The sequence below is a fragment of the Apodemus sylvaticus genome, chromosome 10 (genome assembly GCF_947179515.1).
Source record: "Apodemus sylvaticus chromosome 10, mApoSyl1.1, whole genome shotgun sequence".
Classification (NCBI taxonomy): Eukaryota; Metazoa; Chordata; class Mammalia; order Rodentia; family Muridae; genus Apodemus; species Apodemus sylvaticus.
Genome location: NC_067481.1, coordinates 71,853,788 through 71,878,608, shown reverse-complemented (window position 1 = coordinate 71,878,608; position 24,821 = coordinate 71,853,788). Strand labels below are relative to the sequence as shown.

Below are 24,821 nucleotides of genomic sequence, written 5' to 3'. Positions count from 1 at the left end.
CCCCCACTGCCTAAGCATGGCGGACTCCCAGGGAGCAGAGAGATTTGAGTGTATCGAACACAGCAATTGATTTTTTTCTTCTTCTAAATAAACACACAAAGGAAATAGTAATGGGCATTTGTTTCTGACAAGAATCAATTGACCCCAAATTGGAAGAAAATCTGGAAACACAAACAAGTGCAGGAAAGGGTATTTGGGCCATCTGGGCTTCTCTAGGGAGAGAGAGGGAGGGCAGGAGAGAGAACCAGCTCTCCGCAATGATCCCTGCGCTCCCCATTGTGGTTCCAGCAACTGAAAGTGTTGGAGAGTAGTTATCAATCACTGAGCCTTGGCTCAGAGTAAAGATGTGTGCAGTTATGCTAATTAACCCGCATAATATCCCCCTGTGGGATGCGGTGTTATCCCGCTTCTCAGATGAAATCACTGAGGCCTGTGTAACCTGGGAAAGCAGGCAGAGCTGGGACTCACAAGGTCTCCATACTCAAGCCTGTTCATTATCCAATGGGCCCTGAGAGGTTAATCTGGCATCTTCCACTGGAGTTAGAATTCAAGGGAAGAGGCCCTGACCCCAGACCGTCCAGATCTAGCACCCCTCAATCTCCCCTGAAGAATGGAAGGTGGGGGAGCCCACACCAGCATCCCCCAGTCTCCACAAGGCCAGGCTCAGCAAGTGTTTAGTGTCCCCAGCCTGGATGGGGAGGCAGAGCTGGAAGAGCACTGCTTTGTGACATCCCTACGGCCCCCTATTTACTGGCTGCGCCCTGTATGGTGGCCCCGTCGCCAGGGAGATAAACCATGTCATGTCACAGTGCATCACAGGCCTCATTTGCCAAAGACCCATGCAATGTCGACGCGTTCAGTGAGCGCAGCCGGGATAAAAGGCCTAAGACTAATGGGCTGTGTGCTCGGTTTAATCTCCTAAAGCTTCCTTTTGTTTCTTGGTCATGGACTTGTATACACATGTTTGTTTTCAAGTAACCCAGCTCTGGGAGTGTACCTAATTACCTTAAGCAGGGATTATTAGAGCCCTGTTAACTAAAACTCCCTAATCTATGAGACCAAGGATTCAAAAGCAGCCTTTAAACTAGGATTAAGACAAAAAGCAGACTGTGACAGAATAGAATTGGGGCTGGCTTTCCTCGTGCTACGGGACAACAGCTGCAAATTCCACTGGAAGAATCCTCCCGACTCCCTCTGGTTTATATATGATTGGTCTACGATATCTGGCTTAAACATCAGTAGGCTAGGTGAGGGGGCAGATAGTCACATGAGCCCCCTCTAGGACGGTGGCACTGTTTTCTGCACACTGGAAATGTCCCAAGGATTGTTTGTGACTGAGACAGATGAGTGGACCGATGGGCAGAACATTCCTTCAAGCCCCCAGGATGCACCTGACGTAACAACCGGCTTCTCTTTCCAGCTGATATGTGCACCATGGCCGGCTATGCTCGTCTCAAAAATGTCCTTCTGGCACTCCAGAGCCGCAGACAGCTGCTCCCACAAGGAACCCACAGGCAAAGCCTTGCCTCCCAGAAGCGCCTCTTGGTGGAGTTCCTGTTTAAGGACTTGGATACCGATGGTAATGGCCACCTCAGCAGCTTGGAGCTAGCTCAGGTAGGTGTGGCGTTCAGCTGGAGCTGTGGAGAGATCCTGTTATGCGTGTGTGTGTTGGGGGGGGGGGGTAAAGGAGCACTCACGCTCCATGGTGGGGACAGTTGTTTGTAACTGTCTCTGTCACCAGTTACAAACAGGGACCCCCTGCCCCTCCCTTCCTAGAACTCACAGCTTGTCAGCACCTCTGAGAATGACCTACACACAGAATTCTGTCTCCCTGCCACCTGCCACCTCAGCCCATGTTTACAAACCAGTTTTGATGCCTCCCTCAAAGGGGCTGCCCACTGGTGTTTTCCTTCAAAAACTAGTCTTTGGCGCTGTGAGCCTGTCATTTTCTACAGAAGAAATGTCAAAGGGGGAGCAGTACTTGCAACAGCGAGCATCTCTGGCACTCCAGTTTGGGGGGGTCCCCAAGGCCTCCACCCAGTGACAGTTCTCCTCTCTGGCATCCAAATGCCAATGGCCCAACCCCACACTGTTCGGTTTGTGGGAAGCTCTGTGTCCACCCAGCAAAGGCACTAGTCTAAGGATGCCCAGGGTAGATAAATACAGCCTTTTCTGCAGGACAGCAGCCAAGAATACAGGCTTCAAAGCCAACCATCCTACCACCAGCAAACCATGAGCTAGTGAGTCTCTGGAGGCTCCCCACTCCTAGGCCTCCATTTCTCAGCTGTGAACCTCGTCACCACAGGGTCATCATGGGAATTAATGGCGCTAGAACATATAAGACATGTGACACGTTTAACATTATACTTGGCACACAGGATGTTCTTGGTGGGCATCAATAGTCAGCAGCAACATTACCACCACCACCACCATCATCACCATCATCATTGCCCCCCTTCATCCTTCAGCATCCTCTCTTGTAAGGTCAGGACTGCTATTGTCCCACTTCACAGATGTTTTAGGCTCTAGGGACTCAAGTAACCAGTGACTCTGTTCCACTCACCACACAAACCCAAGCCTCCCGAGGCCTGCTGCCCACAGATGGCATGGTGTCATCGGGTCAGCACCTCTGCTCTGTAAGTACTATTTATCCCTCAACTCTAACTGAGACCCTAAAGGGCATGGCTAGGAGCCCTCATTTGACAAGAATGGCTCTGAGAAGGCCCAGAGGCCTTGCTGATTATGATTACCTGCAGAACATACCCCGTCTTTGTTATTCTTCATACCTCAGGCTGAGCAGGAAACACAGGGCAGATGACATCAGCCTGCCCTAGGCAGAGGTAGCTGTGAGCACCGGATACCCAAACCCAAGTGGCTCCCAACAGATCTTCTCGGGTTCACTGCTCTAACCTGGCAGAGACGTGGCCAGAGGCACCTGAAGCCATTAACAAGCATGGTAATTGGACTATGATTTCCTCTTTAAAATTTAATATATTTAAAAGCCCGTCTCATAAATCTGCCAAGCAGAACCCAGCTAATGTGGGCCTTGCCTTGACACTGAGTCAGAGGCGCCGGAGGGAAGAACTCGTTGGTCCTATGAAAAGTTAATCAATTTCCAATGTAGAACTAGACAAAGGGAAATTTCCATCTTTGGAAGATTGATCCGCGGCGTCACGGTTGATCTCCTGCTTATCGAGCACCCTCACTTCTGGGTGAAGGGTCATTTTTTTAACATTATCACACTAAATTGCCTTTAATATAGCAGACCAAGCTGGGAATGTTAAACAAAGAGAAAAATGCCTCCTCCACCACCACCACCATCCCAAAACAAAATAAAATCATTTCCTCTCTCTTGATTTTCTTTGTAGCATCTCCCTTGAAGCTCTGTGTCTTCTCAGTTAAACCATGACCCCAGAGGAATCCACAACAGTCCACCAATAGCTCCTAAATCAGAACCCTGACTGAGGGGTGACATGGGTGGCCCTGGAAGAACATGGAAGGCACAGGAGGATCAGGTTTTACTGTGGCATAAACATAAAATGCCCCCTATGGGCTCATGTGTCTGAACGCATGCTCCCAGCTGGTGGTAGCATTTGGGAAGATTTGGATCTTAAGGAGATGGAGTCTTGGTGGAGGAAGTAGGCCTCTGGGGGCGGGGTTAGGCTTAGTAGCCTGACCCCATCCCCCATTCAACCTGTAACCTGAGATGTAACATGACAGCCAACCTCCTGCTCTGCCACCAGATAGCTCTGCCACCCTACCCTCTCAGCCACTGCCATGTCTTCCATGACTGGATGGCACTCTGTCCCCAGAACTGTAAAAACCCCTTCTCCCTTTAAGTTGCTTTTGTTGGGGTCTTTTATCACAGCAACAGAAGCATGAGACAAATCTTGTCAGCAGCTGCTCTCCGGCCATGTGCTGTGGAGAGTAAGCTCTCTGAGAGTAGTGAAGGTTGGTGTGTGGTGGAAGGGAGTGGATTCAGAGATGGGGTGCGGTGTGTTCTTTTTCTCATCACTGTGATCTGATACCTCTCAAGAAGACACTTAAGAGAGAAGGGTTTGTTTCCAGCTTACTGTTTGAGGGAATACAGTCTCTCATGGTGAGAAAATGTGGTCACACAGGCACGAGCTGCTTAGTCACCCCCGTGTCATCCACTAGAAAGCAGAGACTGATGAGGATCAGTGTTTGATTACCCAGCCCGTGTTTAGGGTGGGTCCTCTCTCCTCAGTTAAAGCTCTCTGGTATCTTTTAGCTACTTTCAACTCCTGTCAAGTTGACAATGGAAATTAAGCATCACACACAGTGACCTGGGTTCCCACCCTGATCCAGCTTTTAGCTGGTTTCCCATGATCAAGCCCTCCTCTAATCTGTCTCTCCACTAACACCACACATGACAGACAAGTAGCCCCAAAGATTCTTCCTCACTTAGTCGCCTGGGTATGTCTGATGGTCAGCGAGACCACAGACCTGATGCCCGGCCCTTCCTTCCCTCTCTGGGCCTCTATTTCCTTATGTATAAAATGAGGGATTGAAATCAGACAAGCCCAGAGATTGAGTACTTCCCAGTGCCTCAACCTGCAAGGCTTTAGGATTGCCGTGTAGGGCATTGAGGGAAGGAAGAAAGACCAGGCATACAGATATACAAAAAGGCTGGGGTTAGCTAGGTAACCACCCTCGTGGAGATGCACCAGGAGCAGCTTAGAAACCCAGCTTATTCTGTACATTTGAACCGAGAAGGCAAGTCCATTCTATACAGCTAATCGGGATGGGGATTTCCGTGAGGGAGCAGTTCAGGCTGCAGCCATCCAGGAAAAGGAGGCTGTGTCTAGACCGTCCGCACACACTGTCAACATCTGCACGGTGACCCAGGCGAGGCTTTGCTATATCCCTGAGCCTAACCTAGGAAAGGCTCTGCCATTCCCATGGGTCTGAGGCATTGGGGTCCTTGACGCGACAGTGCCCATGTCAACAGGAAGCATTCACTCTGGCTTTATCTGCCCCCACACCCTGAATCCCCACTAGATCTGGGGCATTTCCCAGCAACGTCCATGATGCTAAGCTCGCTGGTAACTCTGGCGTTGTCTCTCCTCCCCTCACAGTACGTGCTAAAGGAGCAGGACATGGATGGCTCACTGGACAGATGTTCACCAGGCGACCTCCTACGATTCGATGACTATAATAGCGATGGCTCCTTGACCCTTGGAGAGTTCTACACAGCCTTCCGTAAGTGAGACCTCTCCACAGGGCTGCGGGCATGGGAACTAAGTTCCTCGTGGGTATCCATCCTGTGCTGTGGTGGTGTTGTGGCATCAGGAGGCTGGACTGTGGGTACTTGGGACATGTGAGCCTGGCCTCGGCCATCTTCCAGGTGGATTTGGGTTAAACGTGAAAGAAGTTGAAACTGTTCTATACGAGCCTGAGTTATAAGAAAAGGGCTTTATCTTATAACAAGATGTGTGGGAAGGAGACGACTCACCAACCCTCTGCCTTTTGAATAGAGGTGTTCCTCATTGATGAAGGGATCTGGGGCTGCTGTTACAGCACCAAGGCTGTAACAATGCTCTGATTGTACTCATGTGACTTTTCCTGGAGAGACATGAAGAAATGTTTATCTACCTCAGATATGGCATCAGTGATAGACCACAGAAATGACTCCATCCAAGTTCAGCTTAGTGAACCAAGGATTATTGGAGTTACTTAAAGGAGCTTGGACAACTCCAAGATGGCAGTACTGCTGAAAAGCCCACAGATCACAGGCAGAAATTGACCCACAGGACGTGAAGGCAGGTGGGCTTGCCAATCTCTTCTGTCCTGCAATTTCTGTTACTTATAAAACTTGGGCCGGGGGGGGGGGGGGGCATCTTGTGAATCTTAGGAGTTTCAGGAGCTTCCTGGCCTTGTTTTATTTACTTCCTGAGTCATGAGTCTCCCTCCTTCCTCCAGGAAGGATGTTTCAATTCCAGGGAAAGTACAGCAATGGACTTGGGGGGCAGCCCAGCTCCACTGAGCAGCCCAGCCTGGACAGAGACTAAAGAGATGTTGGAGGCATGGCCAGGCAGAAGCTGGGACTAGTCACTACCCAACTACTTCTGCAGGGGTTGGGTAGGGAGGGGCTCTCAACTCTCCCTAATGAGAAATTCTCAGGAAAACATTCATTAATTAACATGCTGTTATAGCCTCTAGCTGCTGCTTACAGAGGCCCAGCCTTGATCAGAACTACTTCATAGGGTTGGAGAAAGGAAAGGTGTTCAACACAAGATCGCAACACAAAGGAGATTTATTTACTCCCTAGGCACAGAGGGCAAGGATCAGGGACAAAGACAGGAGATGGAGGATGAGGGAGAAGCGGAAGAGAAGAAGGGAGAAGAAGGAGGCATATTTGCCTGGTGGACAAAGGACTGCCTCTGGATAGAGAGGAGACAGATGTGGCCCATAGGTAAATGGCAGTGTATAAAGGTAAAGAGGGAACCTCGTGTTAGGATGAGGTGTTTAATTTCGGTTGGGCGTGTTAATTAGGTGAGCCATAGGGGGCTTTTGATCGTTGAACTTCAATTCTTTGATAGCTGGACCTTTATGGTCAGCATCAGGAGGAGGAAGTGACCAAATAAGGGAATAGGCCTTGGTGAGTTGCTTTAGGAATGTAATCTAATGGTTTTTAGCAAGACAGAGGGAATGGGGGAGAAGGGCAAGGCCTGCCAGAGCGGAGTCCGCCACACTCAAGCTGGCCGGAGTCCCTCTATTTAGGCATTGTCATAATCTTGAGACCATCTTAGGGAGGTCTTTTCATCTTCACCCCCAACGGAGCTTTTTCCTGGAACTAAGCAGGTTTTACAGAAGCTGAAATGCACAGGTTTCTGGTTAAGACGGTTTGATCGTCAGCAAACAGGACTTGCTGTCTAAGCGGATAGTGGAGGTGGTCACTTCTCAAGGGGGAAGATCAGATGCACGTGGCTCTCGGGCAGCGGAAGCAGTGGGCAGGTTTACAGGGGGACAGCAGTAGCTCAGGGTTAGCTCTGTGGTCTCAGGTGAGAGACTGCTTCTTCCTCCCATGCCGCTTTGTGTTTCCCACATCACTTGCTATGTCCCTTTGCTTTGTCTGCTCCTGTGAAAACAGATGGGGTGCACTGGGCGGCTCCTCCCTGGGGTTCCCTGGTGTGTGCCACACTTAGAGATGAGCTGCTTGGAGATTCTATCAGGCTAACTCTAGGCGGGGCTTGTTGACATGAGCGCTAACCTCAGTGAGCTGACACTGAGGGGAAGCCCACTAATGTGCTGGGCCCACACTATACACCAAAAGAGCATGCTTTGCCCTAAATGGAAGAAGCTCCTTTAAATTCAAGGTTACTTGGGTCTGCTTAGTGTGAGAACCTGGTGATATACTTGTGGGTGTGGCCTGCAAGCTCCCAGCACCTGATGGTCAGCCTGGGGTAGGCAGTGTAAGCTCCTGAAGATATAGCTAAGCCACACCCTCAGCTACAGAACTTTGCATCCTTTCTCCTAGCATTCATCTGGAATTCCATCACTCCAGAAGGTATCCCTGAAGGGTAGCCACACTCTTTGAGCTCTGGTTATTCCCAAGAGGCAGTTCTTCTGTCCTGATGTTGGATAGAAAACATACTTGAAGGACATAAAAGAGAAAAGCAAATGACTTTCCCAGCAATAATTAATTGCCCATGTGCCTGGTGTGGTTCTGTGACGAAAGAGAAGACTTTCCAGTGCATGACATCTTTTGGTATCCAGGGTTACATCCAACCATCATTGATGGTTCAATTGATGGACCATGGCCAACCATGTCTGGTCTCTTGCATCCTCAACCCTGCCAACTAGGAAACCCAAAACCTGTATCTGCAGATCCTGGTTCATGATAAAGCATGAGTGTCTTGTAGACTTGTCCTGCTACTAGAAGTACCTGGAGCACCAAGAGCTTGTAGAGCATCAAGAGCTTATTCCCCAAAGTAATTCTTGAAATCTAAAAATGTTTTGTAAACACACCGTTGAATGGTCAGTGACTTTAAATCTACAGTGGTGGGAAACTTTACACCTGAGATATCTATAGCACATAAAGGCTACCCAAAATGGGGAGAATTATTATTGTTATTGTTGTTTTGTTATTGTTATTGTTATTATTCCATGAGATACATGCTAAGTGTAGTCCTGAACATCAATAGAGAGACCTTCCCTGGTGACCCCAGTGCTTGGCTCATCACTAGTCTCTTCATCCACTTCCCTTGGTAATACTAGTCCCTCAGAACTTGGATGGACTAGGGACCCAGCCTCAGAAGGGCCCACAGCCAGATTTGTTCTCCAAGTCCAGAAGAGGCATGTTTTCCAGGAACAGGCCTGATGTATTCCAGGGAAACTGCCTAAACTCCAACTCCCTGGCAAAGGGATCACTTTGTGGCATGCCTGTAGCATGCAAGGAGGAAGTTTCTTGATTAGGTTAGTTGAGCTGGGAAGACCCACCCTAGATGTGGACAGAACCATCCCACAGGCTGGGGTCCTAGACTGTTTGAAAAAGGGAACGCAAGCGGGCACTAGAGTTTATCTCTCTCTGCTTCCTGACTGTGGGTTTAATATAACTAGCTGCCTCTTAGTCCTACTGCTGTGACCGCACCGCCATGATGACCGTGATCCCCTCAAACCGTGAGCCAAATTAAGCCCTTCCTTCCTTCCGTAAGTTGCTTGTCACAGAAGTAATTAATTAGTTATTTGGCTGACAGTGGCACATCCTTGATCCTGAGAATGGATCTGGAGCCAACTTGCAAGCTCTTGGCTTTGCTCCCGGGGAAATGCAAGCATCTCTCCTACCCATGAAGACAGACAGGTAATTTCATCCTCAGGATGATAGGTCCTTAATGAAGGTTGATATGAATGTGCGCCGCTATAGGGAAGGGGCACATTGTCCCCTCAGCTCCAACCATAGGTTTCGGGCACGGCATCATAATGTTCACTTCTCCCCTTCCTGGATTATTATTTGAAACGCTTTATAATCATTATTCTTGAAGCAAATTAGATTCTGCGGTCGCCTTGGACTTGTTTTGAGCCAGGCAGCCAAACCATTCATCACAGCCCAACCCAAATAATAGATATGCAATAAAATGTAAACTTGCCACCATTGAGGAAGCCACAAAATGAGTTAACCCAGCTATAAAGGCCTGACATGCTATGGCTCTGAGCACCCAGGGATCAATAGCTTTTCAAAGTTATAGGAACTACTAATTCCCAGAGCTGTAGTGATGGATGTATGGCAGGGTGAGGTTTAAATGAGTGAACCGAGACACACAGGTGTAACTGATTCCCTAGAAAGCAGTGGGCACTCGAGAAATCTCACTGAAGGCCAGCCGTAGCTTACACATCTCAGCAACACCATTTTGGAGTTAATTTTAACAGCTGGAGTTGATGGGCTGGGAGAAGTTGAATGTTTGGGGCTTCATTTCCTAGCTTCTGTTTTGTGAGTTTTGTTCCTGGGCTCCAGGAACAAAAGGGTAGAGGCTGCAGGGAGGCTCCAGCCCCACAGCCTTCTGAAGCAAAGTCAGAAGCTCTCCTGAGGATGATAGTTCTGGGAGTAGTGGTGTCCACCTTTAATTCCAGTATTTGGCAGGCAAAAGCAGGCAGATCTCTGAGCTCCAGAGCACCCAGGGCTAGCTACATAGTGAAACCCTGTCTCCATCAATCAATCAATCAATCAATCAATCAATCAGATAATGGTTCTGTATGTTTGGCCTGCAAATGACATGTATTGATTAATTTGGGGTGGGGATGGAGAGGGCAGCTCCTAAAGCTCACCTTTTAGGGCATCTGTGTTGGCCCTGCACTGATCTGGTTTGCCCCACACAACCTATTAGAGGCTCTGGCACTGGGATTCCATGGCCACCGGCTGCCCTGCTAACTGAGTTGATTCATGATGAGGTTGCATCTCACTCATGGCTTTAGGAAGTAGGTGAATGCCACACCCTGGGAGGAGGCCACAGGAGGTATGTTAGCCCTGACAACCAGTACGCACGCACGCTCTCTCTCTCTCTCTCTCTCTCTCTCTCTGTGTGTGTGTGTGTGTGTGTGTGTGTATGTGTGTGTGTGTGTGTGTGTATGTCTCTATCTGTCTGTTTATATCTCTCTGTGTTTGTGTGTGTGTGTGTATGTGTGTGTCTGCGCGCAGAGGAGTGTGTGTGTGTGTATATAGGCCAGAGGACAACCTCAGATGTAGTTTCTTGGGCACTGTCCACCTCCATTTTTTAAGATGGCCAGCAAGCCCCAGGGATCTGCCCATCTCTGCCTCCCCAGTACTAGAGTGGGATTACAATCAGGTACCACCAGGCTGAGCTTTCAAGGTGGTGGGCATCTAAGACCAAACTTGGGTCCCCACACTTGCAAAGCAAACACTCTACCAACGGAACCATCTCCTCCACCCCTGTATCCATTTCTTTCTGACCATCAGGCCGAGCTAGGACTCCCATCCCGGTCACCCATCCTATACAGTGACAGGCATGAAAGATGAAGGTGGCCTCCCTGTCTCACTCTATATATCAACTAAACATTGTTTTCAGGTTGCTTTTGACATCCGGATCAAAGTCAGGCCTAGGAACTAAGGCAGTGTGCTCTCTGCATGTGTCTTCCACCTCCTCCCCTCCTCCCTCACAGCCACCTGTCCCTGCTGTGGCAGAGACACAGGCTCCAGGGCTACTGGAGTGCAGGATGCAAGCTGGTCCCGATTGTTCATCACAGTCAATTAACTTAAAAGCCCCTCACATAAAATAATAAATGCTTCTCAATTCTGCATGTTTTTACACTTTTCTGAATGTTCAAGTTGGGATCATGGGTGGTGGTGGGGGAACAGGTCGCTTAAATGAGGACTTTTTTTTCCCCTGTCTTTAAATTCATTATCAGTTTCTCCTACTTTTTCAGAAAGATACTCGTCCGCTTAATTAATCCTCTGAGTGCAAGCCCAGCAAACTTGAGAAATGGGGGGGCAGGTTTTGAGCAGACACGCGCTTCACATGGTAACACTCCAGATCACCAGGGACCCCAGGGTGCTGACAGGGTGGGAATCAGACCCGAGCCTCCCTCTGGCACTTGGGGGCTCCAGGCATACAAAAAAGGAAAAGAGAGAGGGTTGCTCTCCTTCCTCACTCCCCGGCTCTGTAACCAGGCAACTCTGAATCAGATGGGCCATGAAGTTGCACGTGTTTTTCTACCATCTTTGCCACGAAGTGGAAGGGAGGCAGAGTCCAGCTGTGCACATCTTGTCCCTTGGAATCAATCTACCATGGCTACCATCATCCTAGGCTGCCATGAACATCCAACCGGCTCTCTCCGGTTGCTTACCCACAGAGGGTGGCCTTGACTGCAATTGTGGGTGGATCTTGCTTCATCCTTGCCATTTAGCTCTAAGTTTTGAGCAGTGAGGCCAGGCTAGAGGATGGGTTCAGAGCCAGCATACCACCCTCAGGGTCTGTGTACGGTCAGCACCCCTGTAGTTGGTAATGGGCTCTTACAGTCATAAAGACACCTAGCGTTTACCATGAGCCAGTACTGTGCACGGCGTCCACTCTCTCAGGTAAGGAAACAAACTCAGTGAAGTTTAAGTATCCACCCTGAGGTCATACAGTCAGCAAGTAGCAGAACTGGGATGGCCCATGCACATGATTCTAGAACCTTCTCTCATATTTAGACATTCTTGACATTCCCCTCCCCACTCTCCAGGGAGAAGTATGCTGTTCCCCCACACTTCAAGTTTATCCCAATACACTCCTCCCCCAAGAAATCTTTCTCACTCCCCCTTACCTAGGCCAAGTCCTGCACCCCATGATCTGGGAGCCCCGAGACTGCCCTAGGCTTGTCTCTGCTGCTCTTCCTCCCCTCCTCCTCTTCCTCCTCCTCCTCAGTCCACCTTGAAGTCTCAAAACCACACTGCCTCTTTCTCCTCCCAGTGGTTCGCTCCTAAGGACTGTAACTGCATTGTGAGGCCCAACATTTCCTGCCATTGTCTGGAGCTCAGTCCTTCCTTTTTTAAAGATCCCAGCTGGAAGCTCTCAATAGCCTCAGTGCAGAGCAACTGAATAGTAGAAAATGAACTAATTACAGGTTGTTATTGAAAATCTATTATACACAAATTGCAAAAAAACCTCATTAAAATATGATGCTTTGGTGTTTTTTTTTTAAACCTTACTCTTAGAGGGAGGGGCAGGTTGTGGGGCTGGACACTTCGGCCGTCGTCGTTCTCCTGGAGCTGCAGAACCACCTCATGTTTATGGGGTCACACAGCCCAGCCTGACTTTGTATATCATAGAGAAACTAAAAATTCTGCACGGAGCTCTCTGGATATTAGTAAATACTTTAAAGTGGCTGCAGAGGAGGCAAAAGATTTGGTTACAGAGATATAAATGAGAACAATTGAAATGTCAGCCTTTTACAGGATAGCGCCGTATTGCCATCATGAATCTCACTGTTTCTGCAAAGCTTTTGTCGGAACTTGAATGCGCAATTCAGCACCGAAGGTCATACTTCTGATTCCCAAGCTTGTTCCCCTACACTCCCCCTACACGGTAGTGTTGGGGAGGCTTGGGATGTGCAAGCCGGAGCTATTCAAAGCCTATCTATCTATCTCAGCAAGGACCCTTCTGTGGCCAAGGTTGCCTCCAAGGCTCCAAGCAAAAGCCCAGAGAGAAAACTTATAAAACAGAGTGAAACCCCCAGCAGCCTGCTGGACTCCTTGGTCTGCCCTTGGGTCCCTGATTTCTTGTGGGTGTGGCTGGTGGGGAGTGTGAGGCCCCTGGTGATGACCGGATGCTCTGAAGTGTGAGGAAGCATACCTGAGAGGCACTGATGGTTTGATGTGGAGCGTCCCCCACAGGTTCATGCTTTAACACTCTGTCCCCACATGGTGGCGCCATTTTGGGAGACTGATGTGGCACCTAGATGGAGGAGGTGGGTTGCTAGAGGTTAGGGGTTCACTTGAGGATTATCCCAATACACTCCTCCCCAAAGAACTCTCTCACCACCTCCCTCACATGGACCAAGCCCTACACCCCATTAACTGGGAGCCCAGAGATTGCCCTGGGCTTGTCTCTGCTTCTCTTCCTCCCCCCTCCTCTTCCTCTTCCTCTTCCTCTGTCCACCTTGAAGTCTCAAAACCACACTGCCTCTTTCTCATCTCAGTGGTTTGCTCCTACCACCAGCTCTACCTCCTGCCCTGTCTTCCTGACCCACGCAGAGGTAAGCAGCCTCACACACTCCTGCTGCTGTGCTGTCCCTGCCGGGATGAGCCACTCCATCAAACACAAGCCAGAACCAGTGCTTCTCTTAGGCTGCTCCTTGTCAGGCTCTGGGCCATAGCAGTGAGAAAGTAATGGATACAAAAGTGGGTCTCCCTATGCTGGACCCTTGACACAGCCATGGGTCTACAATCTTGATCTTTCCTCCTACCACATCCTTTCAGATTGCGGTCTCTTGGAAGACCCTACAGCTACAGCTGTGAGGCTCAGTCTGTGGTCTGTAGAATGCATGTGTCCTAAGGTTGAGAGGGCAGTGGTTAGAGGAAGTGGTTAGACAGGATACATACATGGCAGGATACATGCATGACATGGCAGGATACAATGACTAAGTGATCATCTTAAGGGTCATACTCAATTGACCCCAATAGCATGGTTACCCCCTTGTAAGAGCAGCCTGAAGGCACCAAGGGAACCAAGAAGCTCTGGGTAAGTAGAGAGAGGCATCCAATGCCTATGCTGCCACTTAAACACCAGGTAAGGGGGGAATTCAGACCCCAGACTGCCAGATGCTACCTCATCTTAAATCCCCCATATGTCAGCCCCTTCTTAACATGGCTTTCACAGGGTACCACTCCATCCCTAGAGGCTGAGGTGGCTTCTGGCTACTCCAGAACTTAGACTTTACTTGGAGCCTCCCTCTGGACTCAAGGTTGAGACAGGGAGGGCAGAGAGTGGTTGAAATATTGACAGAGACCATAGGACTAAAAACTATCTGCAGAGATGGCAGCAGAGGGGACTAGACAGAGAATAGTTGGGCAAAGGGAAAGGACAAGATTGTCCTGAGTAGCTGTCATGGTTGGAAAGGAAAGCCAGAGAGCTAGGGGAGAAACCTGGAGCTTTGCATGTGGTAGCCATTCAGCCTGGCACTAGCAGGGACTCTTTAAAAAGATTGGAGGCCATATTGGAAAATAAATATCTATGTGACTATATAAGAAAACGGTCAGGCTGATATGGCAGTTTCCAAAGATAATAGCCAAGGCATTTACCGGCTCCCCACATAGCATTATCTGGATTACTTGTCCATCATGGTTCATGGGGTAGTCTAGGGCCTGGACAGCTGGGCTGGCAAAGAGGTCCCATCCCCTCTGTATAATCTAAGCTACCTCTTGTCCCACTGGTCTTTTGTCATGTCCCCACTCACTCTTTTAGAAGCTGGCCTTAGCTGTCTGTATGACTGGGCGCCTGACCAGTCCCATCACATGTCTCCCAGAGGCTCCCCTGAAGCTCCCTGAGGAAGTTCAAGGCCAAGAAGTTGGTAACACACTCTGCAGTGACATGTGTAGACCCAAATCACATCTAATCTCTGTATGTGCAGGACCCACAAGGTCAAAGGTCATGACCACTATAAAAGATGGTCTTTCTGGCTATTCGTGTTCTTGAGGATTCAGGACCACATCAAATGGTCAGATAAATAAGCCAATGAGAAATGCTCTCCAGTGATGGAGGAACAGGTGTTCTGACTATGTGAAGGGTGACATACCTACTAAGCATATACTGAGTCCAACTTACACAGATAAAAACAGGAAAAGTTCTAGTCTCCTCTGCCCTGAATCCCCCATGAGTCCCCACCTAGAGTGAGGCCAGCCAGCCAGTCTGGCTGCTATCACCAAGGGAGTGATAATGCTCTTTAGCACAGAATACTTGGTAATAGCTTTCTGTTCCAGCTGCAGCTTGCTCTTGGCTCCTTAACCACGCAGTCTTGCTGGCTTGGCCTCCTCTTCTGGGGATGGAGCAATCCTCAGAAAGGGTACAACAGCTGGCATGTGGAGTCTTGGAGGGCAGTCTCAGATGGCATGGATATTTTGTCTTTAGAAAGGGTTTTAGGTGGAACGACTGCTCACGGTTTGTTGGGAAATCGCCCATAGCTAGGGATGGACCCAGATCTACAAGGCTCCATTCCCAGTCCGGGTAGGTGAATGAGTAGGGTGTCTAAAATGTCCTGAGACCCACCCCACTGTCCCCTATCTGCATGGCACGTCTAGGTTCACAGTCTTCCTGAACACTTTGGAGACTTCCCAGGTAGAGCTCTCTTCATTCAGCTGACCCTTCAGAGCCATCATAGGCCACACACAGCCCCCCCCCCCCAGAGCCCAAGGAGGCTGGAGGTTACAGAGTTCCACCCAAAGCCAGGTCACTGATTCCAGATCTGTCCACGACACGGCCTGCAATGAAGACTTGGGGGAGCTTCACACCTGCTCTAGCCAGGACCCTCTAGTGTCTTCACTTTCCATCCCTACAGTGTGTGTAGAGTACACTGCCCACAGACTACTGCAGAGGGTAGGACCTGGGTCATCGCCTGTGTGCTGAATTCTGAAGCAGGTATCTCACAGGTACTTTTAGACACCTCTCACCTGCATCTCTCCCAGACCATGCCTCAAGAGTAGCAGAGTTGCTGGTTGGGGGATGGACAAATACTACAAGAGCTTCCTGATTAATGGGAGGGGACATTCTGGATCCATAGGGAAGCAGAAGCCCCAAAGAGCAGACTGGTTCAGAAGAGTCCCCCACTCTCTCTTGAGTTACCAGGTCTCTGTAGGATGTCTTCCTCTGAAATCCAAGTGGCTTCTCAGCTCCCCCAAACAAACATACTTCTAGAGACTCTGTTGGCCCTGCCCATCTATAGAATTGGCCCTAACTTTCAGAGGCCACTTTTAGGAGATGGCACTGAAAACTCACTGGTACCTGGCAACAGGTTCAAATGTGAGGAAGTAAGGACTTGGAAACAAAAGTTATGTCCCTACCATTGTGTGTGTTCAGAGCATCACCCATCACCCAGCATCCCTCACTGCTATCTTGATGGCAGCTAACAATATAGGAGCGCTCGAGAGGCTGAGCCCTGGCCTGGAGGCAGCTTAAATAAGCTATCATTACTCATACTCAGGACATGGTAGAGTATTTAAGGGTTGAGTCGACCTACAGCTGGCTCAGACAGAATGAATGAGAGCAGATCAGCAGGGCAACAAAGGACTAAAGGTCATATAACTCAACATCCAGAAAGCTTGTGGTGCTAGACTAGAGCCCTGCCAGCCTCGGGTCCCTGCAGCCATTGAATGAACAGATGTCCCTGGGGTAAGCATATCCCATCCCTGTGGGAGTTCAGAGTCCCCATGTCACATCACCCAGCACCAGAGCACAGACTGTATGCAAGGTAAAGCAGACCTCACCCTCCTGCTGGGTGCTGACCCAATGCCATGCGCACCCCTCCCCTCCCTGAGGAGCCTTGAGGCCTGAGAATACTGACATGTGATCGGCAAGCAACTGGTGACCAGAACTTCCTCAGGAAGCTTGGGATTCTGGGTTTGGAAAGGAAGGGAATTGTCAAATGTCTTCCAGGGAGATTAGGAGTTAAGAAAGTGTAATGGCCACACCCAGAGGGAGCTTTGGACTCAGTCACAGCCCTGTATTATTAGTAAGAGTTCTCTAAAGGAACAGAACTGATGGGATGAAAAACATTGTACACACACACACACACACACATATGGGCTTTATTAAAGTGGCTTTTGGGCTGTGGTCCACGGAGCCCAACAATGGTTGTCTCCCAGTGAAAAGAGCAAGATTTAGGTAGCCCACAGGCTAGGCGTCCCAGCAGTCCCATTCTGGTACTGAAACCCCAGGGGACTCCTGGAGAGCTGCTGGTCATCAGTCTATGTTGGAATCCTAAGAGGTTCTAACGTCAGCCAGAGGGTGGGCAAGCAGGGAAGCACAAAAGCTTCCTTCTCCTGTGTCTTTTTTATGACGGTTGCCATCAGAAGATACTGCCCAAATTTAGGGTGGGTCTTCTCACCTCAAATGATCTAATCAAGAAAATCCCTCACAGGCATGCCCAGCTGATTCCACATATTGTCAAGTTGACAACCAAGCTTAGCCATCACAGGCCTCCAGCCTACCTTCCTGTCTGCCATAGGGGCTGCCTGTTGGATTGTGTCGTGCAGAGGCCAAGTCCAGTCCATCCATCCTGGGTCCTCCCATCCCCCCTCACTTGCTTCTAACCAAGGGTTGATAGAATGCATCTTCCAAGACATGAGGGTGCAGTGGGAGGTATTCGAAGGCCCCATAGGGCATCCTTTCAGGGAGAGCAGCTCCTACTGGCACAGGAGCAGTGGGTATTCATTTCTGCCTTGAGAAGGGAGCCAGTGTGCTTCTACCGGAAATGCCGTAAGCATAAAAGAATGGCCTAAGCATGACCCCTGCATTCCCCAAGTCAGCTCTCTACCCTACAGAGGCTGGATGTTTACTTCAGAGTATTCAGAAGCAGACGCTCCCCCTCCCTCCCCTGCCTTCCAGCCATGGCTTGGGAAGGATTTGGAAAGACGTCCATATGAAGGGAAAGCCGAGATGGTATAGGCCCAGGGAGAGCTCAGAGCAGCTGTGTAGCTGTTGATTAATAGCTGTGGGCCATGGCAGCTTTGAGAGGGAAGGAGGACCTCTCAGTTAAATGGGACTAGGAGGGGGCATGAGGAATGTGTGGCTATGCAGGCCCCTCGTGAGCCTCTGTGCTGTGTCTGCATACCTTTGAAGTCAGAAGAGCTGATTGATCTTGCCTCAAATGAAGGGCAGAGACCCAGCCCAAGCCCATGATCCCTTGCTCCCAGACCACAGGCTCTCTGTAAGCAGCCATGGCCAGGCCGCCAGGCAGATGAAATATTAAAGAGCCTCAGAGTCTAGGAAGTTTCATTCTAAATGGGTTGTGTCAGACTGGACTAACTGAACTAGAGAACAACAGCTCAGAAGGCCATGGGCCCTCGCCAACTGTTTGCAAGAAAAATGGCTTCCAGATGCCAAGGGTGCAAGAAAATGGTGCCTACCATTAAGGACTGTATGACATTACAATGGTTGCAGCTCAAGCCTTATCAGCCCCAATTTGTGCATGGGGATAGATAGTCTCCTGGATGCTAGTCCCTGCTCCTAATCTAGGAGAGGATGCTGGTACCAAAAGTTCTTCCAGGGGAGTGGCCAGATAAGCACCTGTCACTGGTATCTGCAGGACAGTAAAAGCCCAGAGTGCACTAACACACACTCAGCACCGTGGCTTCATACAGCTTCACTACAAAAATCTTCACACAGTCCTTAAAGTCACAGAACCGGGGAGGCAGGCTGGTGAGTTGCTTCCTATATGATTGTGGCTTAAGGGAGGCCTGAAAAGGTTTGAACACTTGATCACCAGCTGGTGGCACTGTTTGGGGAGGTTGTAGAAGTAAAGGAAGTGAGGCTTGGTTAGGCGACTAGCTTTGGAGGTTATGGCCCAGCCCTGCTTCTAACCCCACTCTGGATGTTTCTGGATCATCTAGACCTGAGCTAGCAGCCACAGGGTCCCACAGCCACCAGCTGCTTCCACCAACCTTCCTTCCCCACCATGGTGAACTCCAGCCCTTCAGACTGGGCAAGAAGAGATCTCTGCTCCCTGAAGTTGTTTTCTGCCCAGTGTTTTGTCACAGCCATGAGAAAAGTAAACAACACATGCCCTGAAAGGAAGCAATTGGTGACATTTGCTGTCATGTAGCCCTGCATGCCAAGAATCTGCTCCAGGCAAACTCTGGGCTTAGCCCTGAGAAGACAGTGGTGACATGGTAAGCCCCGGCCTGTCCCTCTATCTACAAATTACCTACTGAGGAAAATGGCCCAGGGCCCAAGGTGAGGAAGCCCACCCAGATTGAACATCTACCCTGTGGTCAGGGCACTGTGCCAATTCGCAGTGCGGAGACACCGCAACTCAGAAGCCGAGTGCCGCAGCGGGTTCACAGCATGTGGCAGAGCCAGCTTCTGAAGCCACATCATTAATTTCAGGCAATAACCCGGCATTAATGGCTGATGCTAAACCCGTCTAGGTGAATCCATTAATCCTTACAACAATCTATGAGGGAGGAGCTATCGTTATTCCTCTGCACAGATGAAACCCAGAGGCCCCGTGCATTTGATAACTTGACCATTTTCCAGACCTCAAAAAGCTACAGAACAGGGCTTGAATCCAGGAGCCTGGCTTCAAAGCCCAAACTCTTGCCCATTCTGCTTGACCCTCAAGTAGCTCAAACAGCTTTGGTCACCAGCAGGTGTTTCACGAGGGCCCTTTTGGCAACTCAGAATTTGGCAGCTGCTGTCTTTGCAAATACCTATGACTTGGCAAGGGGAGCTATCCACCCAAAGACAGACTGCTGATCCTGACTCTACCCGGCTCCACTCCTGCCATCCTGTCCTACAGTGGTCAGTCCAACCCAACACCTGCTTCTAGTATCTGTAAAGGACTAGATCAGGACTTTGGGGCTAAGTCCATAGAGGGCCAGTTTCAGATTGGCAAGCTCTTTCTGGATCTCCGTGTGTCCAGACTTTAGGTACCTGTGGGCTGTGAGCAGATAGGTTCCCTGGGAACCATCCAGGTGCCCAGGATTCATTCACATACAGGAGGCAAAGAGCAGGAGGCTGTAGCTGGTGACTGAGCCAAGGCTTTTGTTACTACTTAAAACATTTATTGCATTAGCCAATAAAATATAGTGCCTCACTTTGTGACAATCCTTATGAAAGATACAGAGGGTAGTCCCAGTTAGAGATGGGGAAACTGAGGCACCGAGATGTTAAAGAACTTGCCTGTGGCCACCCGGATGGAACCCTGAAGACCAAGGATTTAGCAGGGATCATGGGTAATCCCATAGCCCCCATAGCCCATATGTCTTAGGAGGCCACATGCCACCCATGAGTCTACACATTGGCCTAAGGAGCGATGTGGATGCTCTCTGGGCTTCCAGAATCCTGGAGCTTGCATGCGCTCTCCTTTGCCTGATTTAGTCCATCTTTTTATTCATTAATCAAGGGACTGATTCTTCCCCGGACTGTCAGTGATGTTGTAAAACCCAATTAATACCCTTTAGCAAAATGCTTTGAGATCTCACATGTGGGATACGACACATTAGCACAGAATTATTTTCTGGTGATACTGTTTGACATGAAATATCATTCCACCGATGCCCGAAGAGAGCCTTTTTCAAGGGGCTCTGATGGACTGTGCCCATCAAAAGGTATAAGCACTGGGCTGGAGAGATGGCTTAGCAGCTCAGAACATTTCCTGTACTTCCAGAGGACTCGAGTTCAGTCCAGCACCTATGTCAGACAACTCACAAGCACTTATGACTTCAGCTCCAGAAAGACTAACATCTGCTTCTGGCCTCTACAAGCAAGTGAACATGTACATACTTACACCATATATATTTTTGAGGTGTCCCCTATAGCTTGATTTTTCCCATAACACCCTGAGCCCCTAGAATCAGCACTAGATCACCCACACAAATGCTTTCTGGCAGGGGGTGTGTGGGCCATGGAGATTCTGCATGTCTAGGAACAAACCCCCCTTGTGTTGGTGAGATTTTCACTGCAGTGAAGCTCCTGGACACACACCAGCAAGAACACTGAGACTCCGGAACACTGGGGGTGCTCTGAGAGCAGCCCACAGGGAAGGGAGGGCAAGGCGGGTGCTAGGCAGCACAAGTTAAATATGGCAGATCAAGGATGGTCCCTTCCAGGAAAAGAGCAGCAAAGCCTTGTGCTAAGAATTTAGGATGGAGTTGGAAGACAGGAATGCCAAAGAGCCTTTCTGAGGTTTTAAAGAAGTTTATAACAGTTAGTCAGGTAGGAGGCGTCTTTGGTCACCAGGGCAACATGAAACACCATTTGGTGAACACTAGGTGTGCTCACTGGAAGGAAGGTTGAGGTCCCCAGATCCCAAGAAGCCAGTCTGAGGACCATTTTTCTCACTAGATGAAACAGAATCTTTGTGGCAATTTTCCTGTGGAGACAAGGACAAAAGGTCTATTCACTCTGGATAAGAAAGACACTGGCATTTTGGCACTGTTTAAAGCCAGAAGGTAGGACAAGGCCATTAAGTTGGTAAGCTGTGGGTGGAGAACTGCCGAGACCAGGGAAGAAGTCAGCAAGGTGGGGAAATGGCAGTGGCCAACGGCAATACGGAGAAGAGGAAGCAGTGTGCGAAGGGGAGACAAGTCTCCAATGAGGTTAGGGCAGAGTCAGAAGAGAGAAGAGCTAAAGAGCCTTCCTGAGGCTTAAAGAAGTTTGTAACCGTCAGGTAGGATTGACATGGTCAAGGATCTAAAAGGAAATGGGCACTCTCCAGGTGCCTGGAGATGCCAACACAGCCACTTCAGATGCAAGAGGGCAGAGTCAGGCCTCAAGAGGACAGAGTGACTGGGCTAGCCCATGGCAGTCCTCCAGGCCACAGCCTGGCCTCAGAGAGGGGCAAAGAAAGGACCTCTTTTAATTTTCTTCTCGGGCGTCCACATGACAAAGGAGAAATATCACCCAACATTATTATCTCTCAGAAAATACTCTCTGGAACCATAAAAAGGGAAATACAGCAGAGCCAGCCCACGAAGGCTGCCCCTAAATCAGCAGCCTCTAAATTACCACGGAGGTACTCTCTAATTCCTGTGGATGAAAACATTAAAGATGACAATGTCCTTTTAAATCAAACTCCCTGGGACTTGCCGGACAAAGTCCCTGGGTTTTCCCATCTCCTCACCCCCCGAAGATTTTTTTTCTCTTTTCACCTTGTAATAAGATATAAATCATAACTTGTGGGGGCACGCTCTAGTTTGCAAGCTGTGAACATGGATTTGTCTGAAAATGAAGGTGTTTTGTTAATGGGAAGCGTCTCGTCCCTGGGAACGAGAGAGTCTCAAATAGAGTTTGCTATTTAATGTCACACTTCTAAAGTATATTTTATTCTCAGGCTGGTCAGGCTGTCTGTGGCATCACTATGATGAATCAGATGATCTGATAGCACCCCAGAGACTAGCAGCTGCCTGGATCCCCTAATGGGGACTGCTGGACTCAGGTTACACAGAGGCAAAGACAGAACCCCCAGAGCCTTACCCCGTGAGGCAGGAAGGTACCTCTCAGAAAAGGACACAGAATCAGGATGGAGCCCTGCTGCTTGGGTGCTGCCCAGGCTGGCCTAGATCACTGTCTTAATTAGGGTTTTCATTGCTGTGGACAGGCACCATGACCTCGGCCCCTCTTATAAAGTGTAACATTTAATCGGGGCTGGCTTATGGTTTTAGAGGTTTAGTCCATTATCATCATGATGGGGGCGTGTCAGTAATGCAGGTAGACATGGTGCTGGGGAAGGAGCTGAGAGTTCTATCTCTGGATTGGCAGGCAGCTGGAAGAGAATCAGACACACTTCCTCCAACTAGGCCACACCTACTCCAAACAGGCCATTCCTTCTCCAACAAGGCCACACCTCCTAACAGTGCCACTCCCTATGAATCTCTGGGGTCATTTTTATTTGACCTACCACACCTAGCCAACTAGGTGCAAAAGCCCCAGGTGGGATCCAGAGTCTGTTTCATCCCAGGTTAAGCAGGAAACAGGAGGGCAGCCATACTGGCAAAGTCTCAGATATGCAGAGCTGTTGCTGTTTCTGGGGTAAGAAACAGGTAAAAGGGAAAGAGACTTGCAAGGCTAGGCAATGGCAGAGACAGCAGGGCCCCTACAGCTGTTCTCTGGGTCGGCTTCTTTCCCATCTGTGGTTGTCTATACTCCAGGTATACTCAGATCCGAAGAGCCAAGGCCAGGCCAAGCTAAGTCTGAACGTGTACTATATCACTGTAATGATCAGTATTTTCAACTCAACAGGATCTAGAATCACCTAGGAGACGTTTTCCTAGGCACGTCTGTGAGGGGGTTTCTACATTGAATTGGTTGAGGTAGGAAGCCCCAACCCCACCCCAAGTGTAGACAGTACCATTCTATGAGCTGGGTTCTCGTCACTTTTATAAAAAGGGGAAGACGAGTTGAACACCAGCATTTATTCTTCCCTGCTGTGCACATGCAATCCGACCAGCCACTGTGCCTTCTCCTCCATGACACCCTCACACTGGAATAGACATTTTTTTCAGTTGCCCTTGCCGGCTGTCTGACAGCAGTGTGAGGATAATGCCTGTCTGAGCTGCTGGAGTAAGAGTCTTGGCAGTTTTACAAGAAGGCGCAAGACACAGGCCTGAAATGAAAGGGTCTGCTGGCTGACCCCCACATACCCTGCTGTTTATGGTCCTCCTTCTTCCAGAATAGCCAAACACCTTAAAAGGCTTTCTCAGCCTATGCCTTTAACGTAACCCTCAGTCTGGGCCTGCTGTGCCCATATAGCACACACCTATACAGGATAAGAAAATTGAGTCCTGCAAGGTCACTCATGGCCCATATACACTGTCAAAAGACATCACTGAAGGCCTGGCTCCACTAACTTATCTCCTCCAGATATGCCCCACCCCCACCCCACTGGCCATCTCTGTCATCCTCATCCTCCTCTCCCTCCTTCTCTTCCTCCTCCTCCTCCTCCTCCTCCTCCTCCTCCTCCTCCTCCTCCTCCTCCTCCTCCTTCTCCTCCTCCTCTCCCTCCTCCTCCTCTCCTTCCTCCTCTTCTTCCTACTCCTCTTCTTCCTCTTCCTCCTCCTCTTCTTCCTCCTCTTCTTCCTTCTCTTCCTCTTCCTATTCCTCCTCCTCATCTTCCTCTTTTTCTTCTCCTTCCCCTCCTTCTCTCCCCTCTTCTCCTCTTCTGCCTTTTTTTGCTTGTATGTGGGCACATGTGTGGAGGTGCATGGACATGTATGTGCAGGTGCATGCAGAGGCCTAGTCACGGAAGCAAAATTCAAGAGCCTCAGATTTCCATGACAGGAACCACACACCCTGGAGGCTGTGGCACCCATGTGGACCACACACTCTACCCCAGAGCCTGGAAATAGGGTTGCTGGCTAAAGGGACTGGACAAACCAGAGGCTGGTCCTCTGCCCTCTGTGGCTTTGAGGTGCTGAGTCTTCCAGCTGTGTGGCACTAGGTTGGGGGGGGGGTGCTGTGGTAAGGGGTTAAGCTGTGGTCACAGGTGCTAATAAATGACAGTCCAAACATTCATCTGCAGGAGCCAGCGAAGAGCCCCGCCTGCTTCCAGACGATGAGAGTGGAGGGGTGACAAAATTGCATCTTATTTATTCTTTTTCTTCTTCCTGATCCAAGCTTCTGTCTGTGATAGTTAATCATCAAGTTGCCTTTGTGAAGGAAGAGAGAGAGAGAGAGAGAGAGAGCACCAGGAGCAAGAGGAGAGCAGGGTCCCTCCTTCAGGTGGCATGCCTGTGTGGCTGTTGACCAGATTCACTGCCCAAGGCTTGTTCAGAGCCTCATATTTCCTCTCAGCCTCTCTCGGGGACAGGGGTCCAGCAGCAGCCCACCCTGCGTATTTGGGCATCACTCCTGGCATACTCAGGAAAGCGCTGAAATTTATTTCTTCCATTTGAATACAAATGCAATTGAGACAAAAAAATTTTTTTGTTGTTTCAGAAGCCACTGCTCCAGTTCTGTTTCTCATCAAGTGAATTGACAGCCAAAGAGAGACGAAATAAGCAACTAAGCGTCTGGCTGTGCCGGGTGAAATAAAAGCCTCACTCATTATGGGATGTGGACACGGCGGTGTCAAGCTGTGTTAGCAGCCAGAGTGGGGCTGCTCCCAGACAGTAGATTAGTTACTTATGCATCGCTGTGATCAAAATACTTTGC

At 49.5% G+C, this 24,821-nt stretch overlaps 1 protein-coding gene across 2 annotated transcripts in view; it reads left to right on the top strand.

Moving 5' to 3' along the window:
* The window catches only part of Fstl4 (follistatin like 4), a 411,964-nt gene that overhangs the window by 293,741 nt on the left and 93,402 nt on the right, over positions 1–24,821 (top strand). For both annotated transcript variants that reach the window (XM_052197362.1, XM_052197361.1), the window contains 2 exons: positions 1,421–1,614; positions 5,100–5,223. In XM_052197362.1, coding sequence (XP_052053322.1) covers positions 1,421–1,614; positions 5,100–5,223 — 318 coding nt within the window. The remainder of the gene's footprint in view (positions 1–1,420; positions 1,615–5,099; positions 5,224–24,821) is intronic.